This window comes from Chenopodium quinoa, unplaced genomic scaffold (assembly GCF_001683475.1).
Source record: "Chenopodium quinoa cultivar QQ74 unplaced genomic scaffold, ASM168347v1, whole genome shotgun sequence".
NCBI lineage: Eukaryota > Viridiplantae > Streptophyta > Magnoliopsida > Caryophyllales > Amaranthaceae > Chenopodium > Chenopodium quinoa.
The window spans coordinates 7,769,689-7,795,397 of NW_018742484.1; the positions used below are offsets into that span (position 1 = coordinate 7,769,689).

At 35.0% G+C, this 25,709-nt stretch overlaps 3 protein-coding genes and 1 long non-coding RNA gene across 4 annotated transcripts; all 4 read right to left on the reverse strand.

Moving 5' to 3' along the window:
• Positions 1 to 2,446: 2,446 nt before the first annotated feature.
• LOC110719679 lies at positions 2,447 to 5,768 on the reverse strand. The gene is made up of 3 exons (XR_002511152.1): positions 5,509 to 5,768; positions 3,833 to 3,898; positions 2,447 to 3,086 (listed from the first exon to the last, which is right to left on the reverse strand). It is a non-coding gene; the product is annotated as an uncharacterized LOC110719679 (long non-coding RNA).
• A 566-nt stretch (positions 5,769 to 6,334) lies between these two features.
• On the reverse strand, positions 6,335 to 16,854 carry LOC110719680 (mitochondrial inner membrane protein OXA1-like). Its single transcript, XM_021898659.1, has 10 exons — positions 16,673 to 16,854; positions 15,877 to 16,443; positions 15,691 to 15,781; positions 15,517 to 15,564; positions 14,868 to 14,914; positions 12,762 to 12,849; positions 12,562 to 12,693; positions 12,298 to 12,405; positions 7,479 to 7,533; positions 6,335 to 7,020 (listed from the first exon to the last, which is right to left on the reverse strand). The coding sequence occupies exons 2-10, from the start codon at positions 16,356 to 16,358 to the stop codon at positions 6,749 to 6,751; spliced, it is 1,323 nt and encodes a 440-aa protein (XP_021754351.1). The 5' UTR covers positions 16,359 to 16,443; positions 16,673 to 16,854; the 3' UTR covers positions 6,335 to 6,748.
• Positions 16,855 to 17,737: 883 nt separating this feature from the next.
• Positions 17,738 to 18,484, reverse strand: LOC110719682 (probable non-specific lipid-transfer protein 2). The gene is made up of 2 exons (XM_021898661.1): positions 18,039 to 18,484; positions 17,738 to 17,942 (listed from the first exon to the last, which is right to left on the reverse strand). The coding sequence occupies exons 1-2, from the start codon at positions 18,410 to 18,412 to the stop codon at positions 17,933 to 17,935; spliced, it is 384 nt and encodes a 127-aa protein (XP_021754353.1). The 5' UTR covers positions 18,413 to 18,484; the 3' UTR covers positions 17,738 to 17,932.
• Positions 18,485 to 19,283: 799 nt separating this feature from the next.
• LOC110719681 (putative RING-H2 finger protein ATL21A) lies at positions 19,284 to 24,313 on the reverse strand. The gene is made up of 2 exons (XM_021898660.1): positions 23,254 to 24,313; positions 19,284 to 19,953 (listed from the first exon to the last, which is right to left on the reverse strand). Exons 1-2 carry the CDS (start codon positions 23,966 to 23,968, stop codon positions 19,523 to 19,525), a joined length of 1,146 nt encoding a protein of 381 aa, XP_021754352.1. The 5' UTR covers positions 23,969 to 24,313; the 3' UTR covers positions 19,284 to 19,522.
• Between the last annotated feature and the right edge of the window lie 1,396 nt (positions 24,314 to 25,709).

Genomic DNA, 25,709 nt, shown 5'->3' on the forward strand with positions numbered 1-25,709 from the left:
CAACAACACGTGCCCCAATGCCCTGAGACTTCGAGAAATTCTAGATCCGCTTTAGCAATGCAATAGCCTCCCTATCTAATTCCCCAAGTGAAGATAAAGAGAAAGGAAGGAAGTCATATCCAATTGCTCGACAACTGGATTCGTACTTGACTCGCTTCCGATGGGCCACATCAGCCACAACTCGTCCACGAACAAATTCAGATAGCCCAAAATGTGTCAAAGGAGAAGACCCTGCCAAATCATCACAAACATCGCAACCATGATCCCAGGAATAAAGTAACAAATCTGCAGGTCTGATGGCCCCGTTGTTACCTCTAGACAATCCAATGTCCACCTCCTTTCTAGTTGAAATCTCTAACTAATAGCAAACATCAACAAGGGTATGCCAAACAACATTATGTCGATGTTTAATGGCCACAATACCAGCACAAGACATCGCATGATCACCGAAAATATCCCCAGTAAAAGTCCTTGAACAAGCAGAGCATGGCGTCATAATAGAGAACAATGGAACACCCAACCGGTAGTATAACACACATCAGTAAGTCTTGGCATTCATCGTCTGACCCAACCCCGAAATAGGGACCGCCCGTAGCCAAGCAGAGGTGTGGTCTCCCTGCTGTGATTTCCACAATGCTGATTGTCGAGGAGTTAAAAAATAGGCGGATTTTGCAGAAGCGGTAACCTTTGTGAAATATATATCTACCAATTTCTTCATGAGTTTAGGGGCAGCGACCTCACTAGGATTACTCAAGATGTCAGACTCCACCGTTCCATTAAACAAACGCAATGCATCCTCAAAAGCTCGTCCAAGACCAACAATGCCAGCATGCCGTAGAAGCTGTGTCTGCAACCCAGCAGACTGTAACCGAGAAGCAAGAAAAGCATAATGACGAACATCACTTGCGGCATAAACACCAAGCCCTCCAAAAGCAAATGGTAAGGTGGCAAGCCGCCACTGCCAATCGCCAAACCCAGGCCCTGAAAGCAGTAACAATACGCTCCAAGGAAGATCGAAAAGCCCCGTCGAATGTACGCTGAGCCACCTCAAAAGTACTTGGAGGACAAAAAAAAAAATTATTTGATTGCTCTATCATAATTTTTTATTGTTGTTTCGATAATTATTATTTAAAAATCCGTGTTACTATTTTAATACTAATTATTGTTGTTATTTTGTTCTAATGGATCCCAACAACCCTAATTTCTCTCAAATGTCTCAACATTTTTCTGATTTGGGTGACGATTTTATAACCAATCCCAATTTTCAACTTTTCCTACAAAGGTTAGGAAATACATCTTTGCAAAATTCTTCACAACAACATACACATTCACAATTTCTACTGAAAACACTTACTATGATCAACAAACACCTCAAGCAAATCCTATTGAAAACGCTTACTATGATCAACAAAGTTCTCCTGCTTATCAAGGTAGCAACTCTCATTGTGGTGAATGCTCTTATAAGAACTTACTCATTTGTTGTTAGCTTCAAGTATCCCAATTTGATGAAATACAAGTAACATGCTAAATTATGCTTTAAACCGAAACCAAAAATTGATCCGTATGAAATTGGTCTAGTTAATATCTTGAACAAACAAATTGACCTTTTTCAGCTACCACCATTGACATACCCACAAGCCCATAAATCAACATTAATACACAATTGACCCAAATTTATCTAGGCCCAATAGATTCATTGCTCGACAACGAAAACTTGATGTATCTGTCTTCTTTATTAAGCAACCACTTCTGACGGATAGAGACAGTTTAATTCTAATTTTGTAATGTCTAATTTTACATATCTAATCCTATTCAAGAAACAAAAAAAAATAAATAAATTCATATCTAATTGAAAGTGTGATCCGCGCGTATTTTTGGTTTTAGAGTAGCAATTATAGATTGTTGTAAAAGACAGATAATATAACGAAATTTGATTTTGGGTCTTGAAAAAAAATTTGATTTTAGGTCTTGAAACAAAATTCAACATTTTAGCAATTTAAGATTGTTGACATTGCATTTAATCCTTTACATTGAGGATTTATAGTTTTAATATTATAAAATGCAAATTAATATTTTAATCATTTCCTCTCGTATTTACAATTGTAAAAATTATGACAATATTACATCTTACAGCCTTGAAGCATGCTCATAGATTGCTGCTGGCCGTTGTAAAATTCACCACAAGACAAATACATCATGAATCCAATACGGAGTCTAGATGAGCAGCTGGATCCCCAGACATACAGAGAATACAATGTCTTCAAAATCAACAGAAAGATAGCCGCCTGTAGAATTCTAACATCTACTCAGTATCAGACAAATTCTTACTATACACTTCCGAGCAAACTTCTCCAGTCGTTTATAATGAATTAATGATACAGTTACTTTTGGTAGAAACTCAACACAATCCAAGTACTCCGGAAATAAAAAAGTGATAAAGTGATGATGAAAGAACATCCAAAGTAAAATTGGTTATCTAATACTTGTATGTCTCAAAGCCTGATGTATAACATCGTCGTTTATAAACGGCCTTAACATCCACATCAGACAGTAGCTCTCTAATTCACCATTTGAAGTTGTAAAATTCAACGAAGAAACAATATTATTCTGCATTGTATAGTCTTGCTTTAACATGCTGTAGATTACTGCTATATACGATGCACAACCAGCAGCATCAAGCTTCTGGGAAGCAACTACTTGTTCATAATTAAAGCATTGCCTGCCTTATCCATGAGGCTTTCAAGTTTGTCTATTATGATTTTGGCTTGGGTTAGACAATCCCGAAGGTCACCCAAACTTGTATTCAGCTGACTTACATTATTTGTGTTATCAAAAGCATTGATGCACCCAGCTTCTACATATGCAGTAATCCTCTTGGTTTCGTTTGCTTTGATGATGCTCTTGACCAGTTCTGATGATTCATATATTGAAGGGTGTCGGAGAAACTCAAGCGCCTGCTGAAATCTGATGAGATACTTCCGTCCAACTTCCACTAACTCAACTTTATAACTCCAACCATAAATTCTGCCAGTATTTCCCTCATTTCATCATCAAGATTGGATAAAAAGTTTCCTTCTCCTTCCATCCTGAAAAGCCATGGCAAATTAAGTTGCATACCAAAAATGAAAAGCAATTTTACAGCTATACATCCAAAATTCCAAATACACACACACACACTAAAATCTTAAGGCGTCAAGCAACTATTGCAAGTAAGAGACAAAACCAGCACATATAGCTACAGATTAACCTATGATTTTGAATGCTGCATACTCACTTGTTCCATGATTCAAAAATACACCAAGAATGCCTTGCTATCATCCACAATAACAATTACAGTAAAAGCATTCAAAACTAATTCATTTGCAAGATATCATATGATTTCATACCACATTGGATAGTATCATTGCAAAAACAATGTACTCCCTCCTCTGTCCACAAATAACGTTTTTGTTAGGTTTAGGCACACTTGAGGATTATATATCAGTTGGATAGGGTAGGTTTATGGTATATAGTGGGGAAATAAGAATGGAAAAAATTGATTGAAAGAGATTAGTGAGTAAGAGGGCCCACATCACATGAGATATAAACGAGTGTGAGAAAAAGAGAGTTAAGTAATAGGAACACATTTTTGTAGACATCCTAAAAAGAGCACAGGAAGAGTTATATTTTCCATATTGGAAAGCGTTAACAGTATGTATATACTCATGAAACAATTGTACAGTGAAACAGAGGAGTATCGTACGTTCATTGGTGTTTATATCTAAATAATCAAGAAGCAAGATTAGTATAAGGTATCCATTTTTAACATCCAGAATCCCAGATCTCTCAATACCTTAAAAAACAACTGAAGCTTTCCTTTTCCATTTCCTTTTCCTAACTCTTCACTCTCACCTGAAATCTGATAAATTTGGCAGTAAATGGAAGGTTATAAGAAAATCAGCTACTGCAGCCTACGGCAGCTAGTAGCAAGCATATTAATTCAGACAACACACAGACAACTACCTGATAAGCTCTGATTTGGTTACATCATCATTCAGTGCATACAATTTACAAAATAATCCTATGATGGAAAGAGGCAACAGACTAATAGACTAGCCTACCTTGACCCTTAAGCTACAATGATTACACCGCAACTAAGATTAGACAGCAGTTAACATTGCGCCCAATTGTCACTACTTTGAAAAACATTAGGGCAAGAACAACTGCAACATGTGGCAGTACAAGTATCAAACCAAATTAAAGCTTCAAAGCATTCTTCGGTCCTCAAAGCTTCAAAGATCACATCAATTTCATATATTGAAAGGATGCATGCATGAACCTGAACCTTAGATTTTATAAAACCTTTAACCTTAACACATCCAACAAGTGACCCACAGTCCCACATTATCCAGGAATTAAGTGAAGAATACATATACGTATTGCTAGTTCATCAACTGACTTTATAAAGTGTAAAACCAGGTACCATCTTAAGTTTTTTTTTCGCACAGCTTCCCAGCCCCCCTTAGGGCCCTTACCAATACGTGCATACCATGTTTTAGTTTGCACATACAAACAACCACAACAATCAAGCTAGAGACATCAAAAGTTGTGAGCTTCACAATCTAATATATAACTTACTAAGAGAAAAGTTTGTAGTCCGTTGTCATTTCTTCCAGCCCCCTAAATGCCTCATGAAGACATGCACATTTGCATACCAATTTTACCATGGTTTAATTAGCAATATTAAAAATTATACTATGTTGGCATACTCAGATTCACCATTATATGATCATCTAATTCTATTTTAAGCCATCCAAAATGGTTTCTCATTTTTTTATTCGACAAATATATGATTAAACTATCCCATTTTTCATTTTAACATGGTCTTAATCCTTAAATCATCTTTACACAAGAAGCCTCAATACTCCATATTACTTACAGAGTTACAGGTTCAACTAAAAATCAACAAAAGCGATACTGTGTGGCATGTCAAAATTTAATCCAATTCCTTAAAATGACCCGGGAAGAAAATGTGGCAATCAAACTCCTCCAATATTTCATGATCAACTCATTGACTAGTCACTGAAATTTCGAACAATCCCAATAGCTAAGTAACTAACAATCTCAATTCTACATAAGTTGAATAATAAAATAAAGACAAAACCCCTCCAAGATACAACTTCTAACAAGAAGAAAAATCCATAATAAATTTATACTTACATGAAATGCTTCATACACACAATTGGCGGACAGAAATTTTAGCTTGCGAATTCAATTCAGTCTCTTCAAAACCATAATTTGAAATCAAATATCATAATCCAAATTCTAAACTATAACTAATAATTCGTGGGTGCAAATACAATGATTTTCCTTCATAACTCCATAATTTACAACCAATATTTCAATAATCTACTTTAGAGGAGCCCTAAATTAACTATACAAAATATTATATCAACGACAGTGTGAAATTAAACCCTAGATTGTGAAAATGACATTCGATCATAAAAGAAAATAGAAAAATTATCCTACCTCAGAAGCTCCTTCAATGGAGGAGAGAAGCTCACTGCTCAGATGCCACTTCAAGTGAAAAGCTCCAGAGGAGAAAATGAAAACATAGAAGAAGGTTAATGACACGCGTATGATATTAACCGTTGATTAGGTAATATCAATGGTCAGCATTCATTTTAAGTTTTGTGCTTATGTTTATACTTAACTTGAATTAATACCAACTAAACTTCTGCAATTAAGGTGACCTCGCATGAACAAAACGGATACACTATGATTGTTGATTTTAATAGAACTTCTACTTTTAAAGTTTTAATTGTTGACAATGAACAAAACGTATACACTATGATTGTTAAGGTGACTTAAAAACTCAATAATGTTCATTTATCAAGTTAAGATGTTCGAATACGAAAATTACGTATATTCTTTTGTTTTGAACTTCATTCTTTTACTAAGAGCATAAGCATAATACATTGAGGTGCATCAATTTCAAGCACATTTTATTTTAAAATAATTGACACAATTTTCTCTTATATACGTTTCAAAATAACTGATATAGTAATATAATTGACAAAAGACCACAATTTTAAATTTTAATTACTATATTAACTTACTTTTACCTTAAACAACTCATTTTATAACCCCCATCATAACTTTAATGTTTATACAATTCATACCAAAGGGAGTGTGTCAATTATTCCAAAACAGAGAGTATATTTTTAGCTAAGAAAAGTTCAATTACATTCCAATTTAAAAATACTCTACGTATCCCTTTCTTTTGCTAGTCCCAAATCAACTTTTGCACAATTTCAATACATAAATGAACATAGCTATCTTCAAACAGGTATTGTAAAAATAATAAATTAAATTACACATGAATATGCTTTTCATATTTATTATTCGAGAGTGTCATATCTCACTTGCATTGAAATCTATATAAATTCCCAACACAACTAACAAAAAGAAACCAAAACAGTGATGATAATTATATCATCAGGTTTATAACCAAAAAAATGCTCAGATATTTCCGCCTGCTGTCTGTAAAAACCACCCCAACAGACAGATATATCATGATATACGGCTCGACTGCTTGTTCTTCAAAACCATTAACCATCAATAAGAAAACCTGTAGTATTCTATATTCTATAGGGCAAAATCTTGCTACTCTCCCTAATAGTGATACAATTATTCTATAGTACAAGGTGGATGAAAATTCAAATAATACCAAATATCAAGATGATAGAAATAAGAGCAGAGAACACCATCATCGCTTCTTGTTCTTCTTTTTCTGCTTCACTTTTCTCTCTAAACTTTTAAGGCGTTGACTGAGAACTGCCGATGATGATGATGTTTTTTCATCGATAGGTTTTGCTTGATCAGCAGCTGCAGGTAATGCAGCAGGAGCTTTTGGGGGTGCAGTGGCTTGTTTTAGCGCTTCTAAGAGAGAGAAGCCAGACGTTTTTTGTTCTGTGCCAGGAGGTGGCACTGGTATATCTGGGACTCCCAAGGACTTCTTTACACCAGGAATTTTGAGCACTGTAGATATTAGATTTACAAAAACGTCACAAAGATTACGTCATGAGATGAGAGTTTACATTTATTACATAATGTTAAACAGAAGAAATGACTATAGTCTTGTATTGTTCTAACAACATATTGAGTGTAGTATGAGATTACACTGGTATAACTGATACTCACGTATGCTATATTCGATTATTTGGTGGTCTAGAAAAGTTATTATTGTGATGGTTTATGATTAGATAACAAATTAGTGACGTGACCACTAAATTAATAAAATTAAGTGGAGAAGAGAGGAAAAATATAGCATAACAGCAATGAAGGGTCTTTTTGTATAAATCACATGACTTTGATAAAGAGTAAGGCAATATGACAATCAATTCTAGACTGGAGGGGGTATTTCAAATGAAAGAGCAAAAACATTAAAAGTACATTACTCCTGTACAGTAGACAGAAAAGAAGAATGGAAAACATACCAGCTCCATATGCGAAGGAGAAGCAATTAGAAGTAATCCAATAACAAAATATAGCCTGCACAGACATGCATGGAATTTATTACTCACATGTCCCGATAATAATGGATATGTACTACTAAATAACAGTAGATATTTAATACCAGATAGATAATACACTAGAGCTTACAGCTTTAACAAAGACGGTGATAAACTTATAGGTTACAATTATGCAGTTCTCATCTAAAACTACTCACTGTACATGCCTTCAACCAAGCTCAGACTTAAGAATGCTCACAAAGGTAGCAGACAAATATTTATTATAAATCATAAAATGAGTGAGTATAGTTGCCTACTTGATAGCCAAAGGTCAAAGAGTACATACACCATACAATATAGAAATCTCATTGATGTATAGGAATTGACAAACATGTATATCCCACGCGACTACAAAAGGCTTTTGCAATTAATCCAAAACCATTTTCTTTGGAAGTCAATTTGGAGATCAGAAATTAGTGAAGCATGAACCAAGTGCTCAAACATATCAACATAAATAACATGGCAAGTCCAGATAATAAACAAGAACCTCGCACATTAAATGCCAAAGAAATATCTGGGAAATGTACTGTTTAAGAGAACAGCTATGAACTATGCATAGCTTCAAGTAAACAAAGCACATTATAAATTAAAACATTTTTACAGCCAAACACTAATTGGAAAGTATAAACTCCCGTAGGTAATAAACCCAGTTGCCTTTGTTACGCACCAACTGCCACCTCAAGCATCTACTAATTAAAACCACCCATGCCAGAACTAGAAGATAAGAAACACCGAGGTGATTAGAACCCAACCCCCAGCCTTATACCTGTGCCAGAAACTCTATTCTTTACAGTTCTTTAATAGGTTGAGTCTAAATCATGAGAGGTGGATATACCCTCATGTGAATGTTAATGGTAGTGCATAAATGTGCTTCATTATATCACCACTCATTACCATATAGGTACGCAGTAAAAAGAATGAACAGAAACACAACACTAGGGGGTGGAGAATAAATTATGATGAACATTTTTCAAAAGACATTATAAATTATTTAGATTTTAAAACTGATCTAAAATACAAATTCACTATGAATCCCTTGTTTTATTTCCATCTTTCAAAGGATTCATGAAATCAATAGTGTAAATGATGCGTGCACCCAATTCAAATTGCAAAATGAACAATAGTGTTCTAAACCATGAAACGATCTCTAAAACAATTACACAGATCTTTATACTTCCTCCGTTCAATTTTAGTTGCAACAGTTTGATCAAAAATTTTGGCCAACCTTATGCAATTATTAAGTGAACAGAGAAAGTATAACATTAAAAAAAAAGGGGGGGGGGGATGTAAAATGTAACTCTATATTTAATAGCGCTTATGTTACTATTTCAGGACAATCCACGATAGAATTTAAGCCACTATTTCATACCAAATATCACCATAATGGTAATGCCTACACAATAACATAACAGCTTGGATCCCTCCTACTTTCTTCTCTTTCTTCAATTATCATTACCATTAATAGAGGCCAACCTTCCCCCTTTTCTCTCTCCTTTTCTTCAAATAATCTCTCCTATCAACCAAGGAACCGACTTCTCTCATTTCTAAAGCTAATATAACTACCAAAAGCATAATGTAAGAGCTTACACCAGGGTTTCCACCCCACTAACTCCAATTTAAGATTTTTGTTCCAATACTTGATACTTTTTGCGTATCAATACTCCCATTTTAGCGTATCGTGATGTCCCAATGCATAGAGATAGTATTAAACAAGGAGGGTGGTGGGGAGAGGAGGAAGGGGTTCATTGGTTGCTTCTTTTGCTTTCCTATTTCACTTTGTTTCTTTTACAAGGTTACCTAATACTTCTTCCCCCTGCAAACTTCTGATTTAAGCCTTCTACACCAGTTTCTCCCAAGATTTTTTTTTTTTTAAAAAAAAAAAAAAAAAAAAAAAAAAGAACTTAATACATATTAGGGTGTATTATTCATATTGTATTATGATTTCAAAAACCGTATTAAACAAAACCCCCAACCATATTGTTTTTCTCCTAACTAGTATATTGCGATCTCGTACTCGTTCCGCATACTGAAGCGTACTACGTATTATAACCCTGGCTTACACTCAGAGCCAAAAAAACTCCATCCTCAAGAATCAATACGAATAGAAAGGCTTAAAGGATTTTAATAGAAAACAAGAGGATTGCCAAAGTGTCCTCTTGTTCAAAAACCCTATTTTAAGTTGTGATAAACCAAAGGCTAACCCCAGTTCACTATGGCAGGCAAATGTTAGATTTCTTGGCCACTCATTTTCAGGTTGAGTAGCTCAACTGCTCAAGCCTACAATAATGTTAGTGGAGGAAGAGAGAGTTGAGACTCTTGACAGGGAAGAGGAATGGAGGGGGAAGAAAAAGCTTGTAGGGAGAGGGGATGGTGTTAAAGAGAATTAAATCAAAGGGCAGGAGGAACACCAAGAGCCATACTGACGAGGAGGAAGGACTGACATAGAGAGACTCAGTGAAAAAATTGGGTAAGATCAAGAATAGGTTGCCAACTGTAAATGGATCAAGAATAGATATGATGAAAGAGAATGAAAATCAGATAGAAAAAACAAAGGGAAAGATACATCACCATTACATAGTTATCACCAACACTTCATTATGGTGGAATTGAATAGGTAATTTAGAGGTTATTGTGGTAATCCAAGAAACAATGATCACCCTAAATTATTTCTTAGCATTAACTCATTGACAAAAACAAGACAAAACTTGGTCAGTGAAGGTTTAATTCGTTATCGCAAACCCTCTCCAATTTTCAAGTGTTTTTTTTAGCAAAGTAACCGATGGAAAATCCAGAAAATATGCAGAGAGGCCCTTCCAACTCATTAGTCATATCCATTCTTCTACACCTGTACTGTCTCCTTTCCGCACCCCCACCTCCAAAAGTCAGTCGCCACTCAACAATTTACAGATACTGGACATTAATCTAAGCTTTTCAGTTGCATGGTAAGGACAAAGATTCCTCCCTGATGATACACAGTACCCATAGCTCTCTCTATCTACAGGCACTCCCTACACTACCCCTTGTAGCCAGATTACTTTTACTACCTCAAGACTCTTGCCCCCAACAATTCTCAACTCCACTGTCCTAGTCATTCTATCTCCTTCTCAACTGGAAATGACCATCAACTCTAGATCTTTATTATCCACTATCCTATTTTCTAAGCACTACTTCAAACACCTTTCTCCAACCACGTGACTTTGCTATAACCTCTCCTGACCTACCTAAACAGCCCGGCCTTCTTTCTCTCAAGATCAGAGCCTCCAAAGCTCCACCTTCATTAGCACTTTGAGGCCTGCTGGATCCTCATTGGCATCAGCAAGGTCCGTGCTGCATCCATCACACAAAGGAAGGTACTTGAAGCAAAAGCTAGTAGTAAATGGGAAGAAGAGAGAGAATGAGACGGTGAGCAAAGAAAGGAGATAAAGTGGGGAAGGTATTGAGGATCATAGAAAAAGAGGAGGAAAGGCTGTGGAAGTCCAAAACGGATGAGAAATCTGAGGAGAGAAAGATAAGGCAACTTGATAGAACAGCATTATAAAAGAAAGATCTCTCCTTATTATCATATTCCTCAGTCTGAACATCTAATACATAAGTCATCATTCATAATTTAAACCATAAGCTTGGACTTGAGAGAGGCATCAGATGAGGGCTTGGTGACAGGGAGATATTAGGTGGGCACGGGAGAGGCAGAACTGAGAGAGAAAGATCGCAGGATTTACAAGTCTACAGGGATCAATGAATTAATCATCGGTCATATTGGTCACTAGTGACAAGCACATAGCATTATAACTGCGGAACTTCCACCTCTCTAAGCTATTTACCCACAGTATCATAACTACGCTGGGCAGGGAGGACAAGCCAACTAGAATCTACGGTACCCAAACTTGTTATTACACCTCAAGTACTGAGTCAAATACTTGACAGTTGACACTCTACATGGGCTTGACACTTGCCATTTGGACTAAAAACACGCAAATCATTTTAGAGATGACACATGGAGAACAAGCCTATACGACACTAATTACCAAGTTTGAGTTAAAATAGGCTAGAACTGAAGATGCTGAATATTGGAGTGAAAGAAAAAAGATGTAAGGAAAAAGCATGAATGAAGGGTAGAGATCTACTTCTTTCCATTTAAGGCCTTGTTCTCTTCACCTTATTTTTGTTGAACTAAAATTACTTTTACTAAACTGAAATTATTTTTGTTGAACTTAAATTAAGTTTAGACAAATAAGTACAAATAATTTTAGAAAAGTTCATATGAGTTTAAGTTCACAAGATAAGTTGAATCAAACACAGCCTTAGTTCTAACCCCTCTTCCTGTTTATACACTATTTTCAAGAATACATTAAGATGGCTCCAAGTTATAGAAAAAGGAGCATTGAAAAAAATAGAAATGCAACAACAAATGCAACTATGCAACCAATTGTGAATTACCCTGCAAACCTAACAGCAGTACCAACCAAGGTGAGGTTCTTCATCAACTAGCTATTCATACTACCACTCTACTTGAACTCTTTAAGTGTCAATCCTGCATCAAATTAGTTGTTTTTTTTCTACCAGATTGCTGGAGGTGTCTCAGCCCAATGGTTGGATCACCTTACTACAATATAAATTTAAAACTAAACAGCTAGTGCCTATTCTCACTTAATCACCAACCCACCAGATCAAATGATAATTCCCAGATAACATCTAAATGTACAAATATTTTGAGATAACTTAAGTGGGGGACTGGGGGTAATACCTTTGGAAAGCTCATGGTGAATGGGACAGTAAGAACAGCAAGGCCTCTTGAAAACTTTTTCATAGTGCTAGCAACGGGATTGCCTTCCATACCTTCCTGCATATTCAACTGAGACAAGATAGACAGGGTAATAATTAGAGAATAAAGACGCAAACCAGAGCCATACAGATTTTAAGCACAAAGGGAAGTAAAAAGTCTTGTACAACTCTTTAGCATAAGAAGTACAAGATCCAGAATAAGATTTACAGCTTTATAAATACATACCTCCACAGTAATTAGAAAAGTCACAGCCGTCAAAACAGGAAGGATATACCTAGCATCCGGAGTTGTGAGATCAGTAAACCAAAACGCTCCACCCTCTTCAAATGATGGAACCTTCTCCGCCATATTGGATATCTGCATATATAGTTTGTGGTAAGCAAATGTATTTTCCCATAGCCAGCACCACAAGAAAAGATTATCACTATCAACTTACAGCTAAGAAAAAAACTGATGAAGACAGGACCTTGAATAAGAAGCCCCTTAAGAGGAGTAAATGGCGTAACACCATATCTGCATTTATCAAATTATTAGCGAACACACACATGGAAAACCTGAAAACTACAGAATACAGAAACGGATTACTCCAACAGAACAAACATGCAAATACATTACAGAAATTGACAACCTACCAGAACTCACAGATTGGGAAATAAGCTGGCTCAAGCCGTTCTACAGAACAGGGCTACTGAATAATTTTCCCAAATAGTAGTAAAAAGTATAAACTTTAGCTCACAAAAAACTTTGTGGAGGAATGAAACAGCTCACAGTAGTGATATGGTGTGTAAGTCATTCCTCACTAGCAAAGTAACAAGTCATGGATTGAAATCCCACGTAGCATGATTTTCCTAATTGTTACACACTTACACCTCTTTTTTCTCATCTTTCTTCTGCTTCCCTCCTCACTTTCCTTCTTGTTTGATTTTTTTTCTTTTCCCTCAGCCTAAAGTGTTTCCTCTACCTTTCTCAATTCAATGCAGAAAACCTAAATGCCAAAATCGACTTCCTTACCCAAAATGCTTAGTTTATCAAATTATCTTCGATTGTAAAGCATGAAAATTATGAATACATCATTTCTTTTCTTTCTATTCTTTTTCTTTATATTTTTTTAAAGCAATCACACCCACACCTAGTCGGTGAATTTCTTTCACTCTAACTTAGAAAATAAATATTTGAAATTTTAATAGCATACTAAACAAAGTCGACGATCAACTACAGCCAATAGACCAAGTATAGAGAATTCCTCAAATCAGAAATGCTGAGTTTCTTAAACAATATACATGATGGTACTTATTCCAGTTCCACGTCATGATGTGTACATTTAGACAACTTCAAACCAAGCCCATGGCAAGATTTATACAGGGTGGTTGTACAGAATACTCACTCCAAGATTGTTTTGAACACCCACGAATTTAAATTATTTATTGAGCATTTCACACTTAAATTTCAAAAACCCCTCTAACCAATGCATTTTTGTACCTCAAACTTTCATATCTCAACTCTACATATAACCGGAAGTTTGTGTCCACATAAGAAATAAACAGATTTTGATGTTTTTACAGCATATCTAAGTACCAGAAATTATATCATGGACAATTCCAAATCACATGCCAAAGGCAACTTTCACAACTTTTTGGTGACAAATTATAAAATGTGTATCCAAGAGGCCTTAAGGGCAAAGCTATGAATTCAGACTTCAAGAGCAAATGAAAGCCTAGAAGTCTAGAACCTCAAACCATGTCTAGTCAACTAGTAGAGTTTGAAAAGCTGCCCTACGAAAGCTTTTAAGTCATGGCTTAACCCAATCTGGTAGACCCAAAGGTCACAAAAGAAAAGAACATGAATAAGGGCTCCAAATGCAAGAAGCTTAAGTCAAAGTGCAGAATGTACAGTTGGATAGCTCATAGCACCCAATATAAATCCTTAAATTATCATTCTAAATAAAGACTCTAGTCTAGGCATAAAAGTCCTTTACTTACAGCATACCAAAGCCTTTTCTATGTTAATCACGCATAGATTGATGGGCATTAATAGCATCTAAATTTGCTGAAACCTGAAGGAGATTTTCCATTTCCCTTCCCCATGCTGCCCCCAATACAAGCTCCTCACCTAGTCACCGCTTGCCTAGCACATTGCTCGTAACGTCATAAGTGATTTGTGAGAACAGTAAATACTTTCCCTGGAGCTTTTTATCATTACTCGATGAAGTATATCACCTTTCAGCTCCAGGGGTTTAGCTTAAAGTCCAACTTAAAGAAGTGTATATAAAACTACAGAATATAAATCAATAAGAATATGTCCATAAATTGCACGGTTCCAGCTTATCTAGAGGTCAGAATATGTAACATTAAGTCCAGTGTAACTAATCAACACACAGACTACAGCCAGTATCCAATAATAATCAGATTAGCCTGTTCCAATTCTGGCAGAGAGCCGAATACATCCATTCACCAAGATAAGTAAGCATACCTATCCCAGACAAACAAATAACAACAAAACAGTTCATGTGAGGTTCTTCATGCCTGACTTACTCTTTGAATATCTCGTTCATTTTCAGTCTCCCTTCATCCGTATTACCCTGTAAGGAAACACCAAAGATTCTTAAGGTTTATTGAACAGACACAGACCAGGAAAGTCAAAGAAGTCCCTATCCAAGGCATGCATGCATCAAATAAGTTGATAATTGCATATGTATGTCTATAAAAAATGAAACCAAAACAAAGAACTTCCTAGCTTGTGTACAGATGCAAGGAATTGACCATAAGGTGATAACAATGGAATAAAAAATATCAGCCTATTGCAAGGTGAAAGAGCCATCAGCTACACTAAATTTACGATTGTAAAAACAGTAATACGAGCACAAGAATTCCAAATAACAATCACAAAGTACTGGCTCACCTCGATATAAATACTACTACAGGTTCTGAATTGCTAAATATTTTTGCAAAGTTTGAAGATAATTAAAGCACTGGATAAGGCTCCACTACATAGAAGACAGCAATATATAACCCTTTTCCACCCCTCTTCCCCTCCCAACACACATGCACACACATAAGAAACTTATAAGCAGAATGAACAATTCACTCCTTAACATTACAAGGCAAAGTACAGAGATTGGATGGATAGTATAGTACAAAAAAGTTTAATTTTAATCAAAAGAAAAGGAATTGGTAACCATACCGTGGCTTCCATCTCCCCCTTGATTTCCTCGAGACGCGGCCTCATAAGCTATATATGATAAACTATTCCATGTTACATACAAGATTATACATGCTCTTTACATAAAGTGAAGTGATGTTGCAACTAGGGAGCTAAAGACGGTGAAAAAAAGTTTGAATATCAATATATCAATACCGTCAACTTAGCAGTGGCTTTGAGCTGACTAATCAGGAAAGGGACAGTCATCCCACGAATCATCAGAGTCGTAAGAGCTATTGAAGCCCACCTAAAATAAAGGGAAAATTTCACAAAATTTAGAGAGCATCCATCAATTTCAAACCAGTAAAAAAGGAACAAAGAAGAATCATTTCAGATTCTCACCAATTTAAACCAGTAAAACTGTGAACCCCATCAATCAAATACTGCAAAGCAGCAACTGGTATAGCAGAATCCGCAGCAGCAGTTGCGACTTCACTCAAAACAGGGGCCTGAGACACAACCGCGTCCATCGTGGTATCACTCATAACCTCAGCAACATCACTAATGAAACCAACCTTATCTGACGCTTCCCCAACAGAAGTTGACATATATCTATGAAAACTAATAGCCCCAGTTCCATGTCCAGGGAAAAATGATCTTTGATGATGAAATAAACTACTGGATGCCCTAGAACTGTTACTATAAGTTCCAAAAGACCTCCTTTGGGCTAGTAAATCGTCGATTTTCCGCCGAGACAACAATTCGGGCTTATCATTGTTATTGTTATTGTTTTTGTCATTGTCATGAGAAATGTAACTAAAACAAGGATTGATTCGTCGAGCTAAAAGGGTAGCTCGAGTACAAACACTACGCCTATAAGCCATCTTCAAAAAACCAAATTAACTAAATTTCTCAAACAATTAATGAAAAAGATTGATACTTTCAGATATCATCACCAAAATCAGAACCCTGAAATCATCAAATCACCAACAAACGGAAAATTAACAGCAAAAGTTAGCATCAATCAGAGCATTTCAGATCTTATAAATATGAAATTTAATTTAAATCACAAAACAAAAATAACAGAAAATGTGAAGATATGAACTAGGGTTTAGGGTTTAAGCAAACCCCAAAAATTAAATGCTTAATAATTAGGATATAAATCATATAATGGGGAGAAATTCAAAAGGGGTCTAACCTTTTCGAGAAATTAGGAGCAGAGGAGAGAGAAAATGAGGGTTGAACATCGGCAAAGTTGGAGAAAGGGAAGTTGGGCTGTCGAGCTACGTGCGCTTGATCTGCTGCAGCGAGCCAGTGCCTTCCTCCGGAGTGTTGGCGCCTTGGCGGCGTAGTGTTTATCTTTGGTAATTTTGTACAATTATTAAAAAGTCAAAAACACCCATAAATATAAACAAAGAAAAGATCAAAAAATGAATTTAAAAAGGGGTATTTTTGCAATTTATGAAAATTGGTTTGGCTTCTAACAATAATGTACTTGTATGGTCTGTGTCATCCAATCCAACAATAATAATTTTAATTATCCTGTACCTGTATTAAAGTGTACATGATTAATCTCAGAGATTTATAAACTGTAATCATCAACCAACAATCTATTTAGACTCGAATTGACATTGTTGATAGTGATTTGAGATTGTGAGCTTTTTTCATAAAATACCTTGTATTGTTGATGTCATGATATGATATTTTACACGAATATTGTTAGATTTGATCATTAACCACTATATTTATATTTATCATTTATGATGACTTATTTGTGAAACTCGTGTAATCATTAGGTCAATATTCAAAGTCTTGATTCTCTTGAATAAGCATCATTTAATTGAAATATAACTTAGACTAGACTTTATCTGAACACAACCGGACTTGACAAACCACTATGACAAGTTTAATACTACATAGATCGCAAATTATATACATAGATGGGCTTGCTCCAAATTTCTCCACTTAGTCTTTTTTTAATCATCCTATGAGTTTTATTCACTATTTTGATATTTTCAATGAAAACTTTAAGTGTGAATTTATGCGTATGTAAAAACTTTATTATCTTTATTTTATGTTATGCTTATGAGAGAATAATTTTTTTTCAAGTACATTGTTATGAGAGATTAGAAGGGGGGGGGGAGGGGGAGAGAACAAGTTAAGAACAAACTCATTGTGAATATTGTTATTATTTGCTAATTGCTACTACAATAGAATTATATATAGAAGTATTATAACACATACAGAGTTGTACTTTGCAAAAAAAAAAAAAAAAAAAAAAAAAAAAAAAAAAAACTCTGTAATTTAGCATGTTTTATTGAACGAATTCAAATCCTCTATCCCACATTTTGTGTACCACTCTTGTCATTTTGTAACAGCTACTACATATTACAACTCCATAGAACCTTTCTTTTCCTATAATTATTAAAATCTTCCTCATTCTTCATCTTTGTTTCGATCATTTAACCCTGCACAATAATCACATACAGCTAAAGTAAGATAAACTTTCTTGTGTTTCCAAAAGAGATTAAAAAATAAGGGGAGGACAGAACACATAATCTTACTGGGAACAGTTAAAGTTTTGACTGATGGGAGGAAGTTTGAGTTTCAACCCACACCGTTGAGGAAGAGCAGAGATGAGTGAACCATCAATCTGTCCTATAAGAGGCAGTACAGACTCGAGACATTGGCAAACTCCCTGTCGTTTCTTCTTGCTTTTCCCGTAATGCTTATATACATACTTAGCGCCTTGGCAGCAATTAGTCGAGGGTGAGGAGTATTGACTGTGGAGGTAAGATAAACACGGTGACAGCTCATTAATCACCTGATTACATGGAATTGCTGCCTGTCCTCCTGGCTGTCCTAGTTGTATTTGGCCTGTCACGGTGGTGCTGAAGAGCACTAAGAGAAGAGCTAAGAATGTGACAAGGCGACTCATATTTGTGTACTTCAGTTCTAAATCTGATTTTTTTTTTCAGACTGAATTTGTTTATTTAAAGGTTTATATAGAAGGTAACGCCTTTGTAGATTGCAAGCATGTACTATACATGACTGCATGATTTAAGGATATTAGTTGAGTTTCTTATGCCAAATAGCCTAATATCATATTTCAGTGTCTGGTTCACACATTTAAGTCTGTTTATTTCTGAGTTAAATTTTAAAGGAGCAGGAGTTAAGGGAACAGAAAACTGTAAATCAGATAAATAAAATGCAGAGGCAGCCGAACTGGTGCACAAACCTACTGCAACCCAGCTGGGGTAGCCGCGTTACTTTTAGCTTATACAAGGTACGAGTGTTTGGTATAAGTACATGTTTTAACTGTCAAATACATAGAGGCTCACAACTTCGAACATGGCATACTATGTACATAATATATTCTTGATTCTTAAAGACGTTGGCATGCTTTTCACTTTGCATATAAAAGAAAATGAAACAGATAGTATTTAGATTGACCTACTTGCTAGATTTAGTTATGATTTTTCAAGCCAATCTTCAAGCTTACTTCACTTCTGTATTTTTGTAGGTTCTTTCCTCTACATTATTAAGGTGTTGCATTAAAAGTTGAAGTACTGGGTAAGGACAAGCCTTGTCTGAGTGTCAACTACCACACAGATACACAACTAGCATAAGATACATAGAACGTAGAAGAGTTGAATTATACACCGTGTATAGGACTGTATACCAATTTATGTTTGACAAAACAACACTCCCTGCTTGTCAATTTATTGAGCTTTATATGACTTTGTTTTCTTTCTCAAGGTAAAGGGGGCTGATGAAACAAGAATTCAAAAACTGCAGGTAGATTGATGTAAGCAATAAACTGTGACTGCCTTTTGAATAACAGTATTGATCATAAACTTCAATGAATGGTATTTGTGTCTGTATAATAACCCCAAAATTTGTGCACAAAGATGCCCAAGAATTCTATTTCCTTTTTCTTTTTTTCCTAAAACAAAAAACTATAGTATATACAACCAACAATGAATCAATGCTAATGATCCAGACTACGCGACAAGGAGATTTCAAGGACTAAGCAGGAGTTAGCTGGCTAGCTGCCAGCAAGCACAGATGATGGTTGAGGCGAATTTCTGCAAAGAGGGCAGGTGGCATTCATCCTCAACCATTCATCTATGCATTCGGCATGGAAGTAGTGATTACAGTCTGGTATAGACCTCAAGATCTCTTTGGGCTCATACTCTGACAAGCATATAGGGCAGGTATTGTCACTGGGCTTTGGGAGTCGCTTGCTTTCTCCTAGAATGGTTTTCGGATAGGATTCTATGGTAGGGGCATCAAGGCCCAGTGTAATGATAATTGGCTGCGGAAAGATTGAGGGCGAGGATTCAGTGTTTGAGTAACGTCGATTCTGATTACGAGCACTAACCCTGCTGCTGATGTAGAATGTCAACCCAATAATGCATAGAAGGCCTGGTATTCCAGCTCCCAGCATTAAGCCATATTTGGCGCTTTTTGGTAAACCTGTAAAGATGTAAATGAGAGGGTTAATAGCACATTCAGGAGTATTTTGATCAGGTCTTGATTTTCATCTAGTGAGCAAATTAATGCTGTTTAAGATATCTTGCAAAATTGCTTCCTAGTATTTATTGGACTTCAGGGTTTTACATGGCACAATAAACAGAGGACGCGTCTGCTCGTAATGGCTTGCGTCCACTTTGGACAGAAGTGAGTCGTATAAGTACTTTAGTGCATTGTTATTGAGACGATAGTTTATGACATTATATTATACCTAAAAATCAATTTCAAAATAAAAAAAATGTTACCCTGCTTTTCTACTCAGGGTGAGTAAAAATTTAGGGTACTCTCAATCAGAACTGGAACGTGTTCGGAACCTGTACAAGAGGTTCCGGTTCCGATAGTAAAATAGAGAACCTGTTGCAACAGGTTCCGGTTCCGGTTCAGGTTCTCGATTTTTTGGAACCGGGACCTGTAGGGTACCCTGTAACCTAATAAAAGTATTACTAAAACCCAAATCATATATCAATTTAAGCCTAAATTATACTAAATATAAATAAATATAATTGTTATAACTATATGTATTAAATTTGGCAAATAAATTGTAAGAATTGTTAACTTATGATCCTCTAATTTTGACCCTCTAATTTTTGTAAAAAAAATTTACAAAAAAGTACGAAATATAGTCATATAAATATAAATAAATATAATTGTTATAACTATATGTATTAAATTTGGCAAATAAATTGTAAGAATTGTTAATTTATGATCCTCTAATTTTGACTCTCTAATTTTTGTAAAAAAAATTTACAAAAAAGTACGAAATATAGTCATATAAATATAAATAAATATAATTGTTATAACTATATATATTAAATTTGGCAAATAAATTGTAAGAATTGTTAATTTATGACCCTCTAATTTTTTAAAAAAAAATTTACAAAAAAGTACGAAATATAGACATATGCTAATATCAGGGCACAAGTTCACGAATCCTGATCGAGATTATGATTCCTGCCCAGGACTATTTGTTACTTACATCTTACATTTCCACAAAAGTGTAATGGGTGACAGTGAGAAAACATGTAATGTAACAAAGGAAACAGTACCAACATGAAATTGATTTTTACAACCCTCAAATTTTATCTAGGCATGGCTTGATGAATTGGCTCTCGCCAAAGGCCTCACAAACCAAAATTTTGGATTGCGAAAAGCAATACTCACACGGAGCATGTATGGGGACGGACTTGAAACATATAGTACGGGCTCACTGCCATACTTAAAACGATTAAAACCCAAAAGTTGGAGTGCAAAAAACAATAACCACACGAGCATGTATGGGGACAGAATTGAAAGGAACATTAGGGGCTCACAGCCTTACATAGCTACATAGCTTTCGACATCAAAATGGCCATCAGAACAAGCGTACACACAAAAACAGCAACAAACTTCCAAGAGTATAAACACCTATTTCTTATACGTAATACTCGTATACATGGTAAGAGCCAAGAAGTAGATGTCAACTTCAATGAGTCATGGCTCATTAGAAAGCAAGATAACACCAATTTAATTAAAAGTTTAACAAAGAAAGGAAACCTCTTCTGCCCACCTTCCGTGTAATACAAGATGAGAAACTCAATCTACTAGACCACATTAGTTGAAATGTCCACATCTCAGAACCTACCAAGACAAGTTCACAATTCGTTTTCATTTGTTCCTAATTATAAATTCAGCAGTTGTTAACCTAACTATGAATTTCTTAAATCAATACCACGTCAGTATACTATCAGCAACCTGAATTGTGTTCTTTGATCTTAGCTACTGCGCGCTCAAGTAGAAGCAACAAGTATCGATTTTACTAACTTCTTACAAGAAAGATTTTCCGAGTTTTAACAACCTATGGAATTTTCACACAAAATATCTTAAGGAATTAAATTAAGCTCCTTATTCTATATTTGGTAAATGAATTTATGCTTTTCTCAGATTCTCATTCGCAATAAAATAACTACTAATAAATACGGTCATACGGAGTAAGAGTTAGAAACAAATTTGTTTTCTGGCAAATGCCATAAGAAGTTCAGAACAAATGGTTGTGTACAAAAGCCAAAATTGACTACACTACCATTATAAAACCGGCTTTTAGTCCTTAAGTTTTGAATTCAAAGAGTGATTTGTTGTATTTACTAGTAAAAGAAATATGGAAGCTCGTAGATTATGACTTTTAAATTTTTGTAGCATGAGAAAGTTGGTAATGCTATATGTATCATGTGAATATCATACCATACGCGCTATTCCTATGAGGCTATGTATTGATTCCCCTTATTAGAAAATACAGATTGGTCATTAGATTAGACTAATCTTAAGGAGTTTCATTTAATTATCACTCTATACTTTTCATAGACATATAAGGAGAAAAATATTAAAGATAGTTATGCTATTTTAAAATGTCAAAACAGACCAGTATTTTAAAACAAATGAAAACTAATCTTAAACTACTCTTTTCGCCCCTAAATGAGATCACATTTTGAATTGCACTCCTGTAGACAAAGGCTACTAATTGACCCATTAAACAAAGGGTATAGTATTTAGAATCATCCATTAGTACTTGAGTGTCGTGTTCGGCCTAGCGTTAAGCTTTCTACAGTCAGTCAAAACAAGTTGAGGCTTAGGCATCCCAATTCCAAACTCAACCACATTATACAGGACAAGTTATTCAATGGACTGTGGGAAAATCTTTGGACAAGCATGCTCCTCCAATGGCTCAAAATCTGAAATTTAAATTAGACATATAAACCTAGTATGAACTACAAACCCTGTGGAATATTACTATATTTAAATTACTGTCTGCCTCTAAGGTCCCTTCTTAATTTAAGTGGCATACCAATTTTGTGGGTATACACGTTTGTCTGTTTTATGCGACAACAAAATACAAAGCATCATAGCAAGATAGCACTTGTTCGAAAATCCTATATCAAGAATAAAGTTTGATAGCGAAATCACCCCATACTAGCCACTAATGGTTGATTCCACGATTATCGATCCTCCATTACGTAAAATTCCCTCCATCCCACAATCATACAATACAACAGTAAACAATACGTCATATTATTTTCACTAGGCTCATAATAAACCGGTTTCAAAAATTTTCTAGTTAAACACCTCAAATAACATATTCACATGTAACATGCGACATTGTTATTTAGAGACGAGGAGAATATAATTATAAAAAATAAAAAAAATAAAAAAAAAGTCACGAATTCACGAATAATCTCCTTTAAACACAAGAACGTAGAAAATAATACTCACCCGAAGCAGCAGGAAGGTAGCATCCAACTTCGAGACCCGAATCACCAACCAACCCACAAGACCCACCACGTAGCATACAATTAGCGCAACTCGGAACTTCCCAACCCAACTGCACAAACACATCACTCATATCCATCGGAAACACACCGTATTCCATCCCCCTCCACCAAAACGCAGCGTTTACCTTCTTAACCACCTCACACTTCCTCCTCATCTTCGCCTCCGACACGTCATCAAACGCAGCCACAACCGTATAATTCCAGCCACTCATACACGAAATTACCGAAACATCCCCAGGAAGTTGGGCCGGATCAAACTTCGGGCCGGAACAGTTCAAAAAAGTGCAAGGTTTATTATCATAAGGCCCATAACTAAACGGCATAAGCTCCGAATTAGAGAACTCAATAACCCGTTTAGGAATACATTGATTCGGGTCGGATACCCAAATGAGCTGATCCGGGTACGATATACCTTGAACAATAAGATGATCGGACTTTAGAGGAAAAAGGGTTTGACCCGCGGAGTTGCAGGAGAGTTTGAACCCGGGGTACCCGCATCGAGAGGTTTGGTTATCGGGTACCCAAAATGGGAATTGGATCGGGTCTCTTCTGTGTTGGTTGCACGAGAAGGTAGAACAGAGTTCTGCAACTGCTAGAAGATGGTGTTGTATGAAGGAGAAGAGAAGGAGAGAGAAAAGTAACAGAAATGTTTGCATTTTTATTTTTGGATTTTTTTGGGGGGTGTACTTTTGGCGCTGTAGGAAGTGAGATTTTAATTTGGGGTATGAAATATTGGGATTTGAGGTAGTCTAATTGGAGGTAATTTTGGGATTTGGGGTGATTAGTCAATGTATTTAAGTCGTTTTCTTTTACAAGCACTAATCCTCTATTTATAATATGGATAACAACTTGAACTTTAACTTCTTCTTTTTTAAAGGACTTGAACTTTAACTTCTAATACTTGAAAAATGTGTATTTTAATCTTGGATTATGATATTTGATGACGACCAAAACAACAATAACAAAATATCATGTACTCCGTGGGAATAACGGATGTGAGTATGTATTCTTATGGTGGTTGATGGTTTTGTAAAAAGAGGCCAGTGGGAGAATTGAGGATGAATTATGATTAAGACGGTATAATGGATAGACTAGATTTTAATAATTGTATTAAATTTAAATGAGCTAATAAGTTTAGATAATATAAGTTAGTTTACAACCAATAAGATTACGATATTTAGTAGTGGCCTTATTTGGTAAATACGAGTAGCTTTTTTAACGGTTTTAAATTTATTGAGGACGATTATAGGTTTGACCATTCTAAAAAACTAGTGTTCAATTAACAACTTAATGAAAGAGTTTTATGGACATAAAAAACTCTTTTGAAAAAACTCAATATATGAGTCTTTTTGAAATTAACTTATTGAATATTTAACTCTTTGGCTATTATATACACTAAAACAGCTAATTATTAATATCTATTTTACCAAACATTATTACACAACCAGTCAGGTAGTCAATTAGTCAAATAAACAATAGTCAAACCAATTATTACAATCAATTATATCAATCAGCTAGCAACTATTTACCAAACAAGGACAGCATAAATTAATGAATTAATTATTCGGTTATTTTTCATAGAATCAAATTCATTCAATTATAAGCATCATACCAAAAGCAATGTACTAATGAATAAAATAATTTTATAATAAAAATATTCTAATAAAACAATCACCGTACTCCGTAGTCTGTACATTCATTATTTCTTATCATTTTCCTTAAAATTGGTAAGGTATGACTCGTTTAATTAAAATTTAACTCAAACTCGCAACAATACAATCTTAATTTGATAGAAATATAATACTCAATCGATTCAAATTTGACTTACTCTTGAAATAAACCAGTTAAACTCTTTTCAAACTATTATTAATGTAATATAATTTTAATTGGATATTATCAAAAATACAATTGAAAAAACATTAATATCCAAATCCCTTATTACCAAAAGAAGAGATTTGACATTAAATCAGTAATATACTCCGTAATACTCAACCAATCAAAGTTTATACGGTTAGGTCCTGTTCACTTCACCTTAAAAAACATAAAATTAAGTAAAAATAATTTTAGTTCAATTAAATAATTTTAGTTCAGTAAAAATAAATTCAGTTCAGTAAAAATAATTTCAATTCAGTAAAAATAAGTACAATTCAATAAAATTAATTTCTGTTCAGTTAAATAATTTTAGTTTAGCAAAAATAATTTCAATTCAGTAAAAATAATTTTAGTTTAGCAAAAATAAGGTGAAATGAACGGGACCTTACGCCTGAAATTAACCGGTAAAAAGACTAAAAACTATTTTCAAATTATTAATGTAATAATAATTTTAATTGGATATTACCAAAAAAATACAATTAAATCATTAATATCCAAAATCACTTATTACCAAAAGAAAAGATT

Bases quoted from the DNA above. Each gene is read 5' to 3' on its own strand.
- LOC110719680 (XM_021898659.1), bottom strand. From the start codon at position 16,358: ATGGCTTATAGGCGTAGTGTTTGTACTCGAGCTACCCTTTTAGCTCGA. The intron at 12,850-14,867 runs GTAAGTCAGGCA...TGATAAATGCAG, and splicing joins ATGAACGAGATATTCAAAGA to ATATGGTGTTACGCCATTTA. The intron at 12,694-12,761 runs GTGATAATCTTT...CTATATATGCAG, and splicing joins TTCTTAGCTGTAAGTTGATA to ATATCCAATATGGCGGAGAA.
- LOC110719682 (XM_021898661.1), bottom strand. From the start codon at position 18,412: ATGAGTCGCCTTGTCACATTCTTAGCTCTTCTCTTAGTGCTCTTCAGC.
- LOC110719681 (XM_021898660.1), bottom strand. From the start codon at position 23,968: ATGCAAACATTTCTGTTACTTTTCTCTCTCCTTCTCTTCTCCTTCATA. The intron at 19,954-23,253 runs GTGAGTATTATT...ACATCTTTACAG, and splicing joins CTACCTTCCTGCTGCTTCGG to GTTTACCAAAAAGCGCCAAA.